Consider the following 16,260-nt stretch of genomic DNA (forward strand, 5'->3'; position numbering starts at 1 on the left):
TGCTCCTCTAGTTCCTTCTGAACCCTCCAATGGAATTACCTCCCACCTCATATGTCTAGTAACAGTCTGTTAGTGCAGTTTAGACTCTGGCATGTTTCTCAGAATTCTTAACACTTTTGCTACTTTTTATTTATTTTTCTTATTTCTGATTTTAGACAGGGTCTTGTGTAGCCTTGAACTCTTGATCCTCCAAAATGTCCCAGGCTGCCAAATTTCAGTTTTAAAGTAACTTCCTTATAATTTAGGTGTTTTTTTTTTTAATAGTAGCACTCTGTTTCTAGGCACAGCAGTCCGCAATAGTATTTTTATTAAATTTCTTTATATTTAGGGGTGTGTGTGTGTGTGTGTGTGTGTGTGTGTGTGTGTGTGTGTGTGTGTGTGTGTGTGTGCAGGCTCAGGTCAGGAAACACCTTCACCCACTGACCCATCTTGAAGGCCCTGTATTCTTTCTGTCACATCGTATACTTGTGAGTTTGGGTTGAATCTGTTTACATTTAAAGCAATCATTTGCAAGGGATGCCTTCTGTCATTTGGTAATAAAATAAAAGAGCTTCTCTGGTTTCTTATGTTGCTGTGTTTTATGTGTAGGTGATGTTTTATAGTGGAATGTTTGAAATGTTTGCTCGTTTCCTTGTATATATATTTATATTATCTCGCTATTTTCCCTCTTTCTTTTCATGTTAGACTTCTACGATGCCTATTCTCCTCAGGTCTACATTTTATTTTGGTTTCTTTTTCCAGGTCTTCTGTCTCTTTATTGCCATTTCCATTTTTTTTCAAAAATTGCTTGTTGACTTCTTTCACATTTCTAGGGTTATGTAAGCATCTTTAGGTCAGAACTTTCTCAGAGACAGTTTCTTTGCATTTTATTTTTTAATCACCTTGTTTTTATATTCCTTTGTATACATCATTATTTTCATAACATGATAATTCAGGAAATAAGATTCCCCACCCTTTCCTAGGATTTGCTATGTTGTTTTTATGTATGTGATGTTGGTGCTGTGTTTTGCTGTAAGCTGTCTCTGTACCAGGGACCAGGTAGTGTGTAAACTTAAAGTTTTCTCACTTGTGTTCTGACCTGTATCTTCCCCTGGCAATTCATTGTGTATATATGTGTGTGCGTATGTGCATATATGCATGCATATGTATGTATATGTATGTATGTATGTATGTATGTATGTATGATTTTGAGTATCTTCATTTTAACATCTGGCTCACTAAACAGATAAAATATGAAGAGGTGAAATTAAAGTTCCATCACTTTGACATTATTTCATCTAGAGGAGAAGCTTGTAATCATGGAGAAATATAACCCAAAAGGCCACTTGCCCATTGTATGATCAAAGATAGTAGCAATGAGAGCACTGATCTCTCTCCTTGGAGGATAGCATCCCTTTCCCCTATCCTGGTTCTTCTAAGTGGCGTCTGGGACACACGCAGGATTTCCTGTTGAGGAGCTAGAGGGGGAGAATGTGTAACTGTTACTCTGCTGAGAACAGAAACAGATGAAAATTAACCATGATTTACCATCTACATATTCCAAAATATTGTAGTTAAATATTAACTGGATCAGATTCAGACTCCTACAGCAGCTGTGCAGTAAGATGTTGAAGGAACATTTTTCCTGTTAGTGTTATAGGTCTGTGATCACGCAGATTCTGCCGTTGTTATCTAGTTAAGGAGACTAATTCCACATGCTTATTTATCTTCCCAGGCACCCAGCACATTTTCTTTCTTTAATTGGATACTCTGTGCTTGTGACTTGAGGGAAATTTATAACAGAGGGATGAGAGCATCGGTAGTGAGAGAGGGATGAGTTAATACAGGAACCTGTCTATAATTATTTTAATCTCATGTAGGTAGTGGGGATCGAATTTAAAATGAGTAAAGTGGAGGTAAGGAAGAGGTATACTCAAGAAGCATTCTGAAAAATAATGAATAATGACCCTGAGGGGAAAGAGAGATTTGAAACTTCTCAAGTTTATAGTGTTCTGGGTCCGTGTACATTTGAATTAAGTTGTAATCCCGGGGGATAGAATTTGATAGGAATTATTCATTAGACAAGAGAGCAAACTGAAATACTGCTTCTAATAACAGTGTTGTAGAAAATTGTTGGAGAAACCTTTATCGTATTAGTACTATGCAGCTATGATTGGTGTTTGGATGCAAGGGAACTTAAATACAGATAAAGTTAATATTTGATTGTTGTTAATAGATAAGATTTTGTGTATGCTCCTCTAATTTTTCTATTTGATTCTGAAAATGTTACAATCCATCAGTGCTTATGTTTGTCCTTGTTCTGAAATGGTGCTCTGTCATGGTCTTTAATGACAACTTACTCATTCTGTGACTCTGTAAGCCTTGAAAACACTAGACCATTTTACTTTTGGGGGTCTTAGAAACATTTTGACTTCACAACCAAAGTTACTATCAAATATTATGATGTTAACATGATTTTTTTCTGTTTTTTCATTATGGTTTTATTGTAGGAGTTTTCAGAGGCAGTTGACTCCTATGTTAGTTTTTTAAGTTGTAGTTATTCAAAACTATGCTGACTAGTCGAAATTGCTGGACTCCGTTAAACAGGAGCTTCTGAGAGATAAAAACTTATTCAACATATTTCTTGCCTTTTCTTTCAGGTTGACAATAAATGCCCTTGCCCAGAAGCTCAATGCTTATTGGAAGGAAAAAATATCTCAACAGAATTTTGAGACCTCACCTATATCCAGGCTAGTACCATAAACAATAAAATATAGACTACAAAAACATTGAGGGTAATGTCCTTCCATCAAATGGAAGAAAGAAGGATAAAATGGTTTCCCATCAGGGAGGTTAGTTAACTAACAATAAGAAGGGCAGGTACTAATTACATTTTTTTTATCTCTTCCTTCTGTTTTAAAACTATGTGATTTGGGTCATAAATGTGAATGGTTTAATGCTGTCAGTTTAGGAGAGACTGTAATATACTGAGGGATTATGGCCTTTTAAACCAAGCAATCCTGGGTGGAAAGTCTAGACCTGCTTCTTGATAGCTGAGCGCATTTTATAATTGAATCAGTTCACGTCTCGGAGTTTATTGAGTTAGGACCCATGCCTGTAGAACAGTCATGACATAGACTAGGTGTTCAGACATGTAAACAAACTTGCTTCCTCTTTGTTTTTGCTAAATATTGGGATCGAACTGGTATTTCAGAGAAGAAATGAGAAGGAATAGGGAACCAAACATATTAGAGAAAAAGTAGATGTTTCCGAATCTGTGCCTTACTAAGTAAGGAGAAAATATCATCACAGAAGACAAACTGCATAACAACACACCTACAGTTAGTTATAGCCTCAACAAGTTAAAGATTAAAGTGCTAAAGATTACACTGCCCCCTCATATGGGGGAGCTCCTACTGTTTTAAGTGGAAAGTACTAGATCAAGGTATGGTGCAGAATTTTGTTTCAAATGCAATCCGAAGGCTGGGTATGTTTCTACCTTATTCTAAGATCTCAGCTCATGTTTACCCTCCATGTTTTGCCAAAAATTCAAATTCAAATGAGATGCCATTTTGCCTTTCAAAGCAGCAGTGATAAATGTAGCGAGACAGATGTTCATATATTACTAGACCGTGTAAGAGCTTGCAGTTAGCAGCAGAATTTTAATAGAGATTGTTTATTGAGTGTTTATTTAAATTCTAGACATTGTACTTAGTGCCTTGCATGGAATAATTATTTACTGATCCACAAACCTAAGTATACAGATATTATTTCTTTGCAGATAGAAAGCCCAGTGCACTAAGAACTTTCATCATTTGTACAGGATTAGACAACACAGCAGAGCTAAGCTTCAAATTAAGCAACCAGTCCCCTGAAGCTACAATCTTCTAGCAAGAGCAATAGAGTATAACACCTTTAGCTTCCTATTTACTACAAAGAGAAATTCTAAACCCCTTCTTTGTGCCTGGATTGAAGGATTCAGCACGATCTGTTTGTAGCCTTTAGCAGAGAGTCGCTGCCTCTTAGTGTTCTTGTCCTCAAAAATAATGCAGGCATCTTTCTGCAAGGCATTCTTCTGGACAAATACATCTAAAAACCAAAGCTACCATGGCCTTTCCTCTCTTCCACTTGTGCTGAAAGTACTTTCTATGGGCTCTGGCTCTTTAGTTGTGTGGAAATATCAGACAGCAGAGGTCAGGCCTGAGCTTAGAGCAGATTGCAAGTCTGGAGCAACCTAAAGCAATAGGGAGGGGAGGTCTAAAAGTATAGGAAAACTTGGCTAAGTAGATGTTTTTAAAAGAGGACATGGGTTTGAGTGTCAGAAGTACCTTTTATTTTCTTCTTTATAAATTTTTCTATTTGTAATCTTCTACAAGAGGGTTGTGTTATTTTTATAACTAGTAATAAAAAAGCTGGATTTGAAACAATAAAATATCACTACAAGAAGTCATAAAAGAACCATGCCACTTTATTGAATAGTCCAGTGGAAGACCAGTAAAAAGCAACATACAAAAGAACTGCACCCTGGTAGCAAAGTGGACCTGAGGTGTCTCTCTCCTCCTTTTGTCTTTCATCAGCCTCTGTTCTCCCTCCAATACAACTTTCCACATTATGTCTACCGTCTGTCATATATGCACTGCACTGTAAACAGGGAAGCGAATTCACTTTAATCTATAAGTGATTAGGTTACACCGTTCTGGAAATGACAAGCGCAGATATGCATTTGAGGAGTTTGATGACTTTATCCTCATAATTTCAACCAACTGTTAGAGCCATCATTTATAGTTAGGAAGTTTAATCTAATTCTATTGCCCTATATGATGGGCATTGGGAATATCAACCTAATAAAAGTGTGAATGAAACAATGTAAACAGAAGATGTTTTTATGTGATACTGGAGTTAAAATCCCGAGTCTTGTGTATGCTAGGCAAGCTATATGCTGACCTACATCCCTAAAACTAAAGGGCTGTTTTTGAAAGAACAAGAAGTCAGAAGTGCACATGGAGAAAGATTTTGACAACAGTGCTTCTGTGCCTCCTATAAATATGATACATATACTACTTTTTCAAGTTAATAAATCTCAGGAGTAAAATTATCCCATTATTTCCTTGAAAATGATTCTAGAATAAATATTATTAACCCCTGTAAAGAATGATTGATCACTGCAGTTTTTTGTATCCACATCTCGTGTAGTTAGACATGTTGCTAAAAATACACACATTTCAAACAAGATTATACGATTTCTAGCATATCTTCCCTATAGAAAGTTTTTTCACTCTTAGGATATACCTTTGAAATGCAGGACAAAGCACAGAGCTGGGAGCTACGTAATGACATTTCTGGTTTTCCTCACCCAGGGGGATTCCTGACCAGACATGGGTGCAGTGTGATGAATGTCTTAAGTGGAGGAAACTTCCTGGAAAGGTGGATCCATCCACATTGCCTGCAAGATGGTTTTGTTATTATAACCCCCATCCAAAATACAAGTAAGTCTGAAGATTCATTATTCTTTCAATAGCTCTTGATTTGTCTTCCTATTTTACAAAGCCACTTCATATCTAATCTGCATTCTTTAGCCTGGTATAAAGCCTGGTATCAAGTGCTGACTGCCCCCACTTTGTCTATCTAACCTTATTTTTTTCATTATTTGTCACAAAGCCCTACACTCTAGTAAGGCATTATTCTCCACATATACCATGGTAGCTCTCTCCTCTATGGCTGTGGTAGTTGACTGAAATCACTTCGTGTATCCTGTGCTCCTGTTCAAATCATAACAGCCTCAGGTGCTGAGGTCTTGTGTGGGCAGCTTTTCATCTCGATAGCAATTTTCAATGATTATTTTTACCCTGACCTCCTGTTCGCAGTATTTGATTCTTGACATTTGTTCATATGCCACTTTTTATTTGGAGGTAGTTTTCACGTGTACAGTTTTTGATTCCACAAGCGTTTTTCAGTCCTCTAAGACTGAGCTCCTTGCTCCACATCGAGTCAAGCTTCCTCATGCCACCTCTGGAGCGTCAGTGTACATAGAATGTGTTACAGTCAGTACCGTTGGTTTTCTTGTTCGTCTTTCTAATGTGCCATATGTTCCATCTAAACAGTGCCTGACATAAGTCAGTCCTTACGTGTGTTCATAATAAATCTGTCTCCTTGGATCCAGCTGTGATCTTTTACATATCCTTCCTTTTTCAGACCACACACAGGTTACAAAAAAATAAAAGAGGTACTCCAATAGAGTTTGCTTTTAGAGAAAATGTTCAAAATGGAAGAAAGTAAATGAAGGAAGGCTGGGTCTCATGTGCATGCACCCCTCACGGTCTCCACGTGTGCCTAAGCACCTTTTATGCAGAGAAAATGAGACTGTGTGGTCAGTTTATGGGATGGACTAGTTGAAAACATCCTTGTTGAATGTTTTCCTTGTTTGTCTATGTTGTCTTTTCCCTGTTTACACTTATGCAGGAGAGAGCTTTCTAAGCCACTTTACTCCCTTGCAAAGTGAGTACAGTGCAGTCCCCAACTGGTACTAGCTCTTGTTTGTCATTTTCTCAGGTCTACTTGTGGCCACTGAATACATTTTTTTTTTTTGCAGTTTTGACTTTTTCCCTTCTGAGATTCCCTTCTCAGTGCTTTAATAGTGTGAAGCAGATCCAAACTGTATAGTGTTACACAATTGTTAAGCTGCCCTATAATAGTCAAAAGAGAAGGAAGGAGTGAAAGCTAGGACCATGTTTTGGTTTCAAAAGATAATTTCCTCACTATACTACAGGAGATGCTCTGTTCCAGAAGAACAAGAACGCATTGATGAAGACTTACACTGGAGCAAGGCTAAGCAACAGTTGAGTATACATGAGGCGGTGCTCTCCATCCCTGAGGGAGGGGACCACACTCCCTGAAATAAGACAAGGGGTTTGACCTCCTCACCTGTCTGTTCTGCCAGTTCTTCCTTCTGTCACGTAACCCAGAATTCCTCGACTTATTATTGTCCATTCTCCTACCTGTTCCTCAAACACACACACAGACAGACAGACAGACACACACACACACACACACACACACACACAAGCACACACAAGCACAGTGAGCAAGCAGGGGCAGAGAGAAGAGAATGAGAATTTGAAATTTCTCCAGGAGCACAATTCAGGACTATAGCCCTAGTTTCTCAGTGAACTTCCTGAGTGAACTAAATAGCGCCTGATTTCGAGACAGAGTCTCGGTCCCTAGCTTAGAATGAGCTGTAACTCACTCTGTAGAGCAGGCTGGCCTTGAGCTTTCAATCCTCCCACTTCCAGTATCTAAAGAGCATTTTTATTTTCTAGAGTCGAGATTGTCGAGAAGAAGCAGAAGCCTGTGGAAAGTGACAAGTACCAGGTGAGAGACAAGTGCACGTCTTCTCCTTCTCACACAGTTTTCCCCAACAGAAGATTTAGGTGGAAGAACACTGCCAAGCAAATGCTGGGGGCTTCTCCTCATGCTCTTTTGACTGGATCTTTGGGTTTCGTGTTGATCTTCTGTTGATGGTGTTCGGATCACTTAAAACAGAAGAGTCATGTCGCTTATTTTCCAGATTTGGATTCGTATACCGATTCGGGGCAGTGGGAATGACACATTTGGTGTCAGAGAACAGTTGTGTGCCATCTTCCTAAGCTGCTCCTCTTCACTGTCTGGTTCTCCTGTCTCCTTTCTTTTGGGATTCAGGGATCATTCTTTCCTCTTTTCTCTTGGGAAGAAGGGTTGGTTCTTTGTGCCTCCCCGCCCCTCCCCCATCCCTGCTTTCAGGCTGGCTGGCTTTATAAAGACTCTGCTGTTTTGAATTTTCAGGAGCACTCGGACATGGTTGCCCAGCTCCGGACGCTGAAGGGTGCAATAAGGTTGGCCGTCCTTTGAGGGACACTCCTTTCCTGGCAGCCACCATAGCACCCATATATCTCTCCCACCCCTCCTTGCCTTTCTGCATGATTTCCCTCTTGACCCTATTTCCCAGAGATCTGCTAGTCGCATGTTAGATTCACTTCCTTCCCGAGACGGGCAGGTCAGACTAGTGAGGAGAGAGGCAGTTTAACACTAATGCTCCTTCATGTAACCCGCTCACGCTGAAGCATATGAGAAATCACGTTTCATATTCTATGTCTATACAGAGATTGAGTTTTCCAGGACTGCCCTGTCCTCATTCAGTTTGCCTTCCCTTTATTCTTCTACCCTAATTATTTATATTTTCTTCGTATGCTGGCTCTCCTACCAGATCCCAGGTGCATGTCTCTGTTGTGTGCACTGTGAACATGTGGTAGCCTCTGGCATGCGTCTCTCCTAAACCAGCAGATACGTGCTGCCGTGCTTTTCCTTTCCACCCATAGTTTCAACACAGAGCTCGAAAGGATGAAGACCCAGCCTTCGCCTGGGTCACAAGAGCAAAATAGACCGCGATTGGGGCTTGGGTTTGTGTTGTGGGTGGAATAGGTCTAGTAACCAATACGAGAATCGCGAGCAGTCTGTTGTATCTAGCTGATAAGGTTAGTGACTGAATGTGTTTGGGTCCAGTATTCTAGTGGACATTACTGTGGACTGTTTGTTCTGTTTAGGAAACAGTTTCTTTTTATTTGGCTAAGCATTCTTTCCTAGCATCAGAAGAATTGACACATCTTTTGGGATTTTGTTCAAACTTGGGATTTTTATGAACTATTTCTTTCTTGCTAGGTCTTCAGTAACCCACCAAAGATTCCTACGCCACAAAATATGACTCAACTAAATGACAAGACAATTGGATATGAGCGAATCAATAGCCCCAGGCTGCTTCCATCTGTTGGAGAAGAAAGCAGATCACCCCCTCGACTTAAATCTCTGGATTCCAGTGCTTTTCAGATTTCCAGGTGACCAAAACCATTCCTTGTTTTTGGTAGTAAGCCTCAGAATCTGTTTTCCTGTAGAGTAATTTGACATGTCATATATTTTATATGATATATATGTAGTACATATACATGCACATATTGTGTGTGTGTGTGTGTGTGTGTGTGTGTGTGTGTGTGTGTGTGCATGCACGCACGTTGGCTGTCCTCATACTCACAAAGAGATCCACCTCTCTCTGACTTCCAAGTGTTAATATTAAAGACATGTACCACCACACCACGTAAGCTGGCAAGTTTATGTTTTGCTTTAACACATGAAATTCACTAATGGAAATATAGTTTTGGACTGATAGAATTGTGTCTTGCATGCACCTCCTAGTTTACAAGTGCAACAACTTGGTGGTTTTGCTTGGTTTGTTTGTTTGTTTGTTAGCTTCTCTCCTTTCATCTATCATCTCATCAATGTTGTTAGTCCATATCATAAGAAGGGATATGGCTGTTTATTTTTGTAGGAATTAGGTGTCTCTGAGGTACTAAAAGATATGACAGCCCTCGTATGGCCACTAGAAATGAACACAGTACTCCTAATCGGCACGCCTTGTATTTCTCTTCTCTACTGTAGAGAAGGCACAGAACTGTTCTCAAAAGTAGACATGTCTAAAGTTATCATGAACATGATTCTTAGATAGTAGTTGTGAGGTTCCCAGCATCCTTTTCTTGACATATCATAGGACGGAGGCCACGGACTATTTCATAGGGTCACTTAACCCCTTCCTCCAGTGATAGCGACTCTTTACATGTTTGGTTCTTCTTAGGTATATCTTCAGGCTCTAATAAACAAAGACTTGTGCAAGTGCGTGAATCCCCTGTACTTCGATTCTTATATAATCTGTGGATAATAGAGGGACCTTTAGATCCTCCTGAACATGAACAGACAGCATCAAGAAGTTATTGACACTCCGAAAGCATGTAGATCATACTCAGTAAGCAGATTTAAAGAGCAGCTTAGAAAACTGAATTTTGTAGCAGGGAGTGAAAAGCCTAGTCCACCCTAGTCTCTGTAGTTTAATCCTAACTTACCCTGTTGGTATCAATAGATTTTCAATGGCCATTGGAGGTTTGAAAGGGTGCATGGGGAATGATTTTGATTTTGAAGCACAATGTTACTTTTCCCCCCTGCTCTTCTGACTAGTCTCACTCCTTACACTTCAGTGATCGCTTTCCCTTTTCTGTCTGCATTTGTAGGGAGCTGGTATACTTGGTGAGTGCAGTACCACACTACATCCACTGGGTGGCACACCTGGTCCGCTTTTTATCGGAGTTTTTGTATGCGTCATTGTGGAATGATAAGGCTTAATCCGTAGAGGGCAAGTCAAGTGCTTTGAAAATTCATGTGAAATTCTAATTTGTTGAGAGCAAAATTCTTTCAAGAGCTAAATGATACTTGGCGCTGCTAGTAGTATATGCTATGTATGGTTAGCAAATAATAATTAGATCATTTCAGGCTGTATGTTTAGTACTATTCAGATGTGTTGAGGCATTTCCAGCTACTTAGAAAGACTAAGGCCTGAAGGTCTGCTGAGTCCAAAGGTTGGAGACCAGCCTGGATAACATACCAAAATGCTGTCTTTTTAAAATTCTTATTAGCAAATTTTTCATTTGGAAGTGGAAAATGGAGGTGCTCACAGGTTTAATAAAATATACAGTTTCTGATAAAAGAATATTGATGAAATAATTAATAATTTAATTGTTACAAAGCCTTCCTTTGTTATGAAAACATATAACTTAGCAAGAGACTTTGAGCTATGTAGCCCTGCTTATTAACTGTACCAAATAAAGCCTAGTCTGTTCAAGAGACCTTTAAGAAGTCATACCTTGGGCAGGATAGAAGGGTCCTCCATGAAGGTTATTAAAAATGACTTTATGAGTCTGACACACCTAGCAAGGGGAGAAAAGGAATTACTGTACAATAGGTTCAGGCAGTGTGTAAGTCATAACCTTTTATGGAAAAACAGCTTGTTTCTGTTAGAGAGAGCAATTTACTTCTGTCCATTCATTCTGCATATGCTTGGGTGCTGGATGAAAGGTATTCTTTTAGAGTAATAATGGGATCCGAGATGATGAACTAGCCAGTGCTAAATGCAAATATCTCCAGTACATGCACATTCCCTCACAAATGGTACAAAGTAAGGTCTAAAATAGCCATAGGTGTATCAGCAAAGGAAAGACTGTATTTATTTATACATTTTGAATAAATTATGCTGAAAGCTGATGAGTTTGTATTTTAAAATAATACTTAAAAGATACCTCTGTTGCCGAGGAATCCTGGTTTGTTTGGGAGGAGCATTGCCTCTGACTGTTGTCATCTCCCCCAGCTTTGTACGGTGGAAGGTAGATTGAGATAGAACCAAAAAGACTGAGTCTCTCATCTCCCTCGTGCAGGGTGGAGGCATTCACTCAGGCATAGCGTGCTGACAAAACTAGGCTTTCATTGCACCAGTTCATGACTGCTCATAGATCAAAGGTTCATTGTAGGTGGAACAAGTCCAGAATGGCTCCAGTCCTCGCTCATAATGCAGAGATTTACCTCTGGAAGAAATAGGCTATTGTCTCTACTTCTACTTTTTTTTGCATAAGGTGGGCCTTAAGGTTGAACTCTGTGACTCTACCTAAAGGACCTGACTTTATCTGCAACAAAGTATCAAGAATCTCATGCATGAGGACCCTGTCAGAAATAAAATAGACCATGACAGGTAATCATTAAGAAGTTGCTTATAATTCTATAATACAGCTTACAGAAATAAAATAGCCAGACATCCAGAAGTTTGGTAATGGAATCGGGGAAAGACAATTAAGATAAGTTTCTTGAGATGGCAGTTAATTCTAGGTGTCAGCAAGGCTATGCATAATCAGCACCCACTAAGAAACAAACAGAATAAGAGGACATAAGGGGAACTTGAAACCAGTACCCAAGCTGCATTCAGAGAAAACAGCCAACAGGTAGCAACCCCATTGGCATAGATTGAATACTATGACCACCAGTCATTAGCCAAATAATGCTCTTATCCAGTGACAATTCCTAAGAAGCCAGTTTTGAAGATAAAATCATACACATCCCTGATAATTTGGACTATGTATGTATGGATGGATGGATGGATGGATGGATGGATGGATGGATGTTTGTTCAAGTCTCTGCTCTCTCAGAGTTGACTAAAGAAGGGATATATAAGCAATTGCAAAGTGAATATGTTGCAGAAGCAAACTCCTTAAATTTTGGTGGAAGCCTCCAAGGCACAAACAAATACAGGATAAATGGGTAAAAACCTAACTGGAGAGGGGCACTTAATCACAAATTCTGACCAATAAGTGTTCAGTGGTCTGTGATAAAACCAGGGGTGAGCCCTGGGTTGTCTGAATTCAATCCATGAGACACACATGAAGGAAGGAGAGAGCCAACTCCCACAAGTTCTTCACTGACGTCCACATGCATATCATAGAATGCACATGTATACAGACATAAAAACTAAAGTAAAATAAAATGTAATAAAAATATGCAAGCAGAAACACTATAGAGCCAAGACAGGGAGAATCAGTGTCTAGAGTTTTTATACTATATTTGCTAAAATGGTTAGATGTCAAGAACAAATTATGAGATATGCAAGGAAATATGAAAGCATAAGCTGTACATAGGAAGAAAAATAGGCCATTGAAACTGCTCTTGAAGATATCTGGGTGTTTTGTCTGGCAGATGGACTCCAAAGCAACCATTGTTCAAAGACCTAAAGGAAATTATGAATAAAATATTAAGGCAGATATGGAGATAGCGTTTCATCACGTACAAAATAATAAAAGAACATAGACTATTTTTAAAACAAGCAAATAAAACAAATTCTGTATGTAAAAAGTACAGACCTGAAATTTTCTCTTTTTTTTTTTTAAAGATTTATTTATTTATTATATATGAGCACACTGTAGCTGTCTTCAGACACACCAGAAAAGGGCATCAGATCCCATTACAGATGGTTGTGAGCCACCATGTGGTTGCTGGGAATTGAACTCAGGACCTCTGGAAGAGCAGTCAGAGCTCTTAACCCCTGAGCCATCCTCCAGCCCCGAAATTTTCTCTTAAAAGTAAGAAGAATAACAAATTCCTGAAATGGGACAGTCCAATTAGAGATAATTCAATCAGAAGAATATAGACAGAACTGACAACGGAAAAAGCTTCTGAGGCAAGTACACAAACTCTATGTAATATTACATGAAGAAGAGACAGAGGGAGGAGAAATGGCATTTTCAAATAATAACTGAAGTCTTGCCAGACTCAATGAGTGGCACTGGCCTGGGCATTTAAGTGCGACAGACTCAAAATAGATAAACAAGCAGTCATGTATTAGTGAAAATACTGACAGCCAAAGGTACAGAGAGAATCCCTAAAGCAGAGAGTATAAGTGAATGGTCTTGTACTAGCAAATCTCATTAAGATTAATGGGTAATTTCTCATTTAAAAAATGAAGATCAGAAGGTGATGGGGTGCTACTATGACTAGAATGTGGCTTGTTCCCAGCCAAACTGAGGCTGACGTGGTATTGTCAGGGTAACAGTATTCCTCCGACCATCAGGAGATGTTAGATCTTCCATTGTGAAGGTCTCTGTCATCCGAGTATTTCTCTACCTTCTACCATAAGTGAGCCTGGAGTGAGACTTTCTCCAGAAGCCGATGAGATCAGCATCCAGCACTGTGAACCAAAATAATTACCCCTTTCCTTTAAAGTTACCCAGCTCTGGTATTCTGTTATGACAATATAAAACAGATGTTTAAAAGATACACTATTTCGAGGATTAGAAAAAAGAAGACTATCCACCAAAAATTTAATTTTAATTTAATTTAATTAACTATCTTCAAGAAGTTAAATTTACAAGTCTAACAGATAAGTCTTTTGACTCTTACTTTTACAGCTAATTACTTATTTTATATATGTAAGTGTGTGTTTGTACACATGCATGTGCTACAGCATTTGTATGGCAGTCAGAGAAGAACTCATAGGATTTGGTTCTCTTCTTTCATCATGCAGATTCCAGAGATCAAAATCAGGTGGTCAGGCTTGGTGTCAGGTGCCTTTACCTTCTGGGACATCGTGCCAGCCCAGACTTATTTCAACAAGACCGTCTAAGGTTATATGCTTTAAAACAAAAATCTTCTAGATAGAAAAAGAGACAGTTAATGATAAAGCCCATTGGGAAGGCATAATCAGACAGAAGGAAGGAAATGACTAAAGTGGAAATGAAACAGAGACAAGCAAAACAGTAGAGAAAATCAGCAAGACTAAAATCCACAATGTTTAAAGAACAACAACATTTAAGGGAAAAGGCCAAATGCAACTTTATTTATGATACCTTCAAAAATATCTAGAATAAATGTAACAGAAGTGGAACAAACATTATCTGTCCACTAGAAAACAACAAAACGTTGTTGAATTAAAGGCAGAGTAAATGAATAGAAAGGCATCTGTCATTTCTGTTATCAAAGGATTTCTTACTTTAAAAAAATATCTCAGTAGTCTCCAACTGGTCTACAGATGCAGTATAATGTCTTTCCAAACACCAGATGTCCCTGTTGTGATATCAACAGACTCATTCTAAAATTCATATGCAAATGCCAGGAACATAAAATCAGTCCAAACACTCTTGAAAAAGAAGAAAGTTAGCAAAGTTAGCATTTCGCTCACCTGTAATAATCTCCAGTAGTCAAGACAGTGTGATGGTGGTATAAGGGTACATACATATTTCAATGGAAAAGAAAATAAAAACATACCGTTACATTTATGGTCAGTAGATTTGAATAATTGCTTTCCTATCTAAGTGTAACAGCTAAAACTTTAAGACTTCTAAAATAAAACAGAAGTTTTTGTAGCCATGGACTAGGCTATAGTTTCTTGGAACACACACACGCACGCACGCACGCACGCACACACGCACACACGCATGCACGTTTGCATGCACGCATTCACACAAACTGGTAGGAATAATGAAAAATAGTTCACTTGATACATGTAAAAATTAAAAGATCTGAGAGGCTACAGAGGCAAATCAGTGATTAAGAGCCCAGCTCCCACAACCACCTGGAGCTCCAGTTCCAGCATGTATGACACCGTCTTCTGGCCATTGCAAGCCCTAGGCAAACAGATAGTACATGTGAATACATACATGCAGGCAAATACTCATACATGAATAAAGTAGCTTAGTGGGCCAAAGAAGATACACAGGTGAGTAGCAAGCACATGAGAGGAAGCTTGGTACCAATAACCATGAAAACAATGCCAAACGAAACCAAAATGAACTGTTACCTCACAGCCGCTGAGGTGGCTATCTTCAAAAGGATAGATAGTAGGTGTTGGTGGTGGTGCTGTACAAATGGAACCTTTGTTTGTTGACAGAAATGCAAAATATCATAGTTGCTTCAGTGAAAGAGACTGGAAATACTACAGAATCTTCAAATAGCTGATCTCCCAGTTATTCTACTTCAAAGTATACATTCTAGAAAAGTAAACCTGTATATTCATACATATGTTTATAGCAAAAAATAGAAACCACCCAAATTCTTATCAGCATAGTACTTAATACAAAAATATAATATCCTCTTCTATTTCTTTCTTTGGTGGTTGGTTTTGTTTTTTTTTTTTTCTTTTTTCTTTCTTTTTGTTTTTGTTTTGTTTTGCTTTGCTTTGTTTTGTTTTTAAAGACAGGATTCTCTGTGTAACTTGACTGTCCTGGAACTCACTCAATAGACCAGGCTGGCCTCAAACTCATGATTAAAGGCACTCACCACTGCCCAGCTATACCACCACCACTGTTGTCTGTCCGATTTTGTTTGTTGTTTATATATAAAAAGCTCTCTCTCTCTCTCTCTCTCTCTCTCTCTCTCTCTCTCTGTGTGTGTGTGTGTGTGTGTGTGCATGGTTTGTTTCTACTACTTTTACTGAATGTATTTATCATATGTAGGGAGTTTTGTGGTTGAATATTTTAATATATTGAGATATGGACTTTGAATCCCTAAATGCTTCAAGAATTTCCTCATGAAGGGATGTTGGATTTTGTCAAATTTCTTTTCTGTATCTACTGAGATGGTGCTGTTCTCTTTACTGATGTCACTCCAGGGTAAGCCCACTCCCAAGACTAGTCTGATAACAGAATCTGGACTTGATGTTGGGGAAAGATATGAAGAAAACTCAGAATTGGGTAGTTAAGGAGGAAAGGGAGGATAAAGTGTGGAGAGGGGAGGAGGGGGGAAGGGCATGAATATGATTAAATTATGTTTTATGATATTCTCAAAAGGAAGAATAAAATACATAAAATTAAAAAGCCATACAATGGAATCTTGCCCAGCCATATAAAGTACTTATATTAGTGAACTTACTTGTTAGTATAATGAAATGCCCTAGAC

General features: G+C 38.7%; 2 protein-coding genes across 2 annotated transcripts in view; one reads left to right on the top strand and one right to left on the bottom strand.

The window, feature by feature from the left end:
• The window catches only part of LOC116888646 (collagen alpha-5(IV) chain-like), a 760,537-nt gene that overhangs the window by 527,295 nt on the left and 216,982 nt on the right, over positions 1 to 16,260 (bottom strand). The gene's annotated exons all lie outside the window — the stretch shown is intronic.
• Positions 1 to 16,260, top strand: part of Morc4 (MORC family CW-type zinc finger 4) — a 48,717-nt gene that overhangs the window by 25,845 nt on the left and 6,612 nt on the right. Inside the window, exons 10-14 of the mRNA XM_032889931.1 lie at positions 2,640 to 2,729; positions 5,337 to 5,465; positions 6,746 to 6,814; positions 7,296 to 7,347; positions 8,671 to 8,843. Of these exons, the coding sequence (XP_032745822.1) occupies positions 2,640 to 2,729; positions 5,337 to 5,465; positions 6,746 to 6,814; positions 7,296 to 7,347; positions 8,671 to 8,843 (513 nt within the window). The remainder of the gene's footprint in view (positions 1 to 2,639; positions 2,730 to 5,336; positions 5,466 to 6,745; positions 6,815 to 7,295; positions 7,348 to 8,670; positions 8,844 to 16,260) is intronic.

The sequence above is a fragment of the Rattus rattus genome, chromosome X, assembly GCF_011064425.1.
Source record: "Rattus rattus isolate New Zealand chromosome X, Rrattus_CSIRO_v1, whole genome shotgun sequence".
Lineage (NCBI taxonomy): Eukaryota > Metazoa > Chordata > Mammalia > Rodentia > Muridae > Rattus > Rattus rattus.